The following is a 3,452-nucleotide window of genomic DNA, read 5'->3' as shown; positions in this document are numbered from 1 at the left end:
GCTTTTAATTTATGTATAACACTTCTATTTTCATTCATGTTGAATATGACTATTTCTGTAATTTGAATTTTGCACTCTGCAATTTCACCGGACATTGTCGAGATGGGACGCTAGCGTCCAACTGATCCGCAAGAAGTTAATTGATGTCCTTTCCTTTAATCAAGTTATATTCCTCCCTTTTTTAATCAAGTTGTTTTCCCGCTCCGACATCCATCTTGAGTCCTTTTCTGCCATCCATGACGATATTAACTCTCTTTCCCTAGCTAGCTCCACTATGCACTTGCCTCTGATAGCAATACACTGTGCTAACAGTAGCCTAGACTGTACCACATAAAATACAATTTTCAAACGGTTGAAAAACTGACTTCTTCCAGACAGAATAGTTCCTGTAGATTCAGACTTACTCATCGGCAATCTTTTGTTATGTTTTGTGGGTTTAATTACCTCGTCTGTATAACAATTGAATAATGATGAGACTGAAGACAGGAATCAGTTCAACCATTTATCTGGAAAGTGATCATCTCAACACATACAAATGTGTGCTCTGGGGCACAACCCCAATATACAACAAATACATCAATCAATAAGTCAGTGGACACTAAACAAAACTCAGAGGACTTTAAATGTTTAGTTCTAGAAAGTAGGGCCATGGGACAGGGTCAGAAAGGTCAGTATGTTTGATAGCTGGTTACAGAGGTGACATAACAAGCACAAGGTCCATTATAACACAGTGAATTAAAGGTGGGAGCTAAAAGCAGACATGGACAGTGAGACGGTGTGAGGACGTCAGGGTTGTGTCCAGTGTGTGTGTGTGTGTGTGTGTGTGTGTGTGTGTGTGTGTGTGTGTGTGTGTGTGTGTGTGTGTGTGTGTCCAGTGTGAGTAAGAACGGTCTGAACCATTCTCACAAGACGCGGATCACAAAGATACCTACACAGAGTGGTTATTATTAACAGGAATAAATTGTCTCAAACTGGTGTGTGTGTGTTACACCATGAATTTAAATGTCTGATCAAACATAAAACACATGATTAGAGCGAAACGTCATGTTGTGACCACCTGACACAGAGACACTGAGGAGTCATACGAAACATTAAACCCTGGATAGAGGGGCTCAGTGAATGTGGAGGTGAAAGTGTACAGGTGGGTCAGTGTGTCAGAGGAGGCTCTATAGAAGGACAGAGTGCCGGCTGGCCAGTCCAGATACACTCCTACTCTGTGGGAGCCGGAGGAGGGGACGTCTATGGTAGTGGGTTTATCATTGTGCCTGGCCATGTAACTGTTATCATAGCAGACCAGACTCCAGGACTTGACATTGTATCCAAGCCCAAGGTCATTACCCCCTCCTTTCCTGCTGATTCCTTTATATGTCACTCCGAATCCAGCCCCACTCCCATTCCACTCTACCTCCCAGTAACAGCGCCCAGTCAGACCCTCTCTACACAGCACCTGTCTCCAATTCTCAAATCTCTCTGGGTGATCAGGATACGGCTGCTCCTCTCTCCTACATGTCACCTTTCTGTTCTCCTCAGACAGAGAGAGGAGTCTGTTTACTGTGTTTGGGTCAAGTGTGAGATCACAGACATCTGATGGATAAAACCAGACACAATATTAGAAATCATCCACATTAGAATGTTAACTCACTTTTCACAAATTAATTTAATGTACATGTTTCTAGGTATCAAAAGGAGAAGTTAAGGTAACTTGAGACTTGAATGATCATATGTGATACTGTATGGTAATATAAAACACACTTATTGTAGCAGGTATCCTAGTGGTTAGAGCATTGGACGAGTAACTGAAAGGTTGCAAGATCAAGTCCCTGCCCTTGAACAAAGCAGTTAACCCACTGTTCCTAGGTAGTCATTGAAAATAAGAACAGGTTCTTAACTGACTTGTGAAGATAAATAAATGTAAAATAAAATAAAAAATATTCCCATTTATTACACACACACACACAAACCTGTTTGCATCATGAACACACACACATTTCTAATGTAACACAAACACGACACCCACATATGTCAAAGCAACTCTTTGTAAACTTTGGTGTTCCTGATTTCGGTTTCTGTAGAACTACAGCTGATATTTAATATGACCAAGTATTCTTAGTCATATTCTTCACAGCAGTCAACACTCACATTTTCTGAGCCCAGGTTTCATTGTGTACTCTCCTCCATGTTCCACGCTGTAGCGGTAAGCAGAAGAAGAAGACAGTCATTGAGTGATACACCTGAACTCACACACACACCTCACCACACCACACACATACAGATAGCATATAACTTTGGTGGTATGTGTGTGTGTGTCCAGAGTGTGTGTGTGTATAGGTGTCAAGTGTGTGTGTATGTCATTGAGAGATTGTCACTGCACACAAACCGGACCCACACACACAACACAGGAAACACAAACACACACACACTGGACACACACACAGTCAGCATATAACTTTGTCCAAGTGGTGGTAAGAATGTTTGTCTTAACTAGTCTGATAAGTCAAACATGTCTGATATGAACATTGACATAAACCCTCTACATACTTGAGTTTCTCCAGCCTGCATTGTGGATCCTCCAGTCCAGCAGAGAGCAGTCTGACTCCCGAGTCTCCTGGGTGATTGTAGCTCAGGTCCAGCTCTCTCAGATGTGAGGGGTTTGACTCCAGAGCTGAGGCCAGAGAAGCACATCCTTCATCTGTGACTAAACAGTGTGACAGCCTGCAAAGAGTAAAATTGTTTAAAAATCACACTGCTATTGTTTGGTGGGGAAAATATATACAATACATTTTCAGACATATCAGTGTCCTGAAACCTGACATAGCAATTCATAAATGGATGTATCATTATTAAAAATGACAAATTATCAAAGTACTTTTTGTAGAGAGAAACATGACCTGACCAGACCTGACTACCCTTGACCAGCACAAACACGTTATGTGGCGTTCTGCATTAGCACCAAACTGCCCCCGCGATATGCAACTTTTCAGGGATGTTAGGAACCAATATACACAGGCAGTTAGGAAAGGCAAGGATAGCATTTCAAGCCGAAATTTGCTTCCTGTAACACAAACTCAAAAAAGTTCTGGGACACTGTAATGTTCATGGAGAATAAGAGCACCTCCTCCCAGCTACCCACTGCACTGAGGATAGGAAACTCTGTCACCACCGATAAATCCACTATAATTGAGCATTTCAATAAAAACAATTCTAAGGCTGGCCATGCTTTACACCTGGTTACCCCTACCCTTGCCAAGAGCCCTGTATCCTCCATAGCACTTCGCCCAAACCTCCTCTATTTCTCTTTCTCCCAAATCCAGTTAGCTGATGTTCTGAAAGAGCTGCAAAATCTGGACCCCTACTAATCAGCTGGGCTGGACAATCTGGACCCTTTCTTTCTAAAATGATCTGCCAAAATTGTTGCAACTCCTATTACTAGCCTGTTCAACCTCTCTTTCTTG

General features: G+C 42.1%; 1 protein-coding gene across 1 annotated transcript; it reads right to left on the bottom strand.

Moving 5' to 3' along the window:
* Positions 1-489: 489 nt before the first annotated feature.
* Positions 490-2,720, bottom strand: LOC112248013 (stonustoxin subunit beta-like; the record flags this gene model as incomplete). Its single annotated transcript, XM_042300028.1, has 3 exons — positions 490-1,584; positions 2,140-2,186; positions 2,539-2,720. Coding segments are annotated over 3 exons (771 nt in total), but the record flags the coding sequence as incomplete, so codon positions are not given.
* Positions 2,721-3,452: the final 732 nt, after the last annotated feature.

Source organism: Oncorhynchus tshawytscha, linkage group LG17 (genome assembly GCF_018296145.1).
Source record: "Oncorhynchus tshawytscha isolate Ot180627B linkage group LG17, Otsh_v2.0, whole genome shotgun sequence".
NCBI classification, from domain to species: Eukaryota; Metazoa; Chordata; class Actinopteri; order Salmoniformes; family Salmonidae; genus Oncorhynchus; species Oncorhynchus tshawytscha.
The sequence above is the reverse complement of the archived record's forward strand: the minus strand, read 5'-3'. Positions and strand labels throughout refer to the sequence as shown.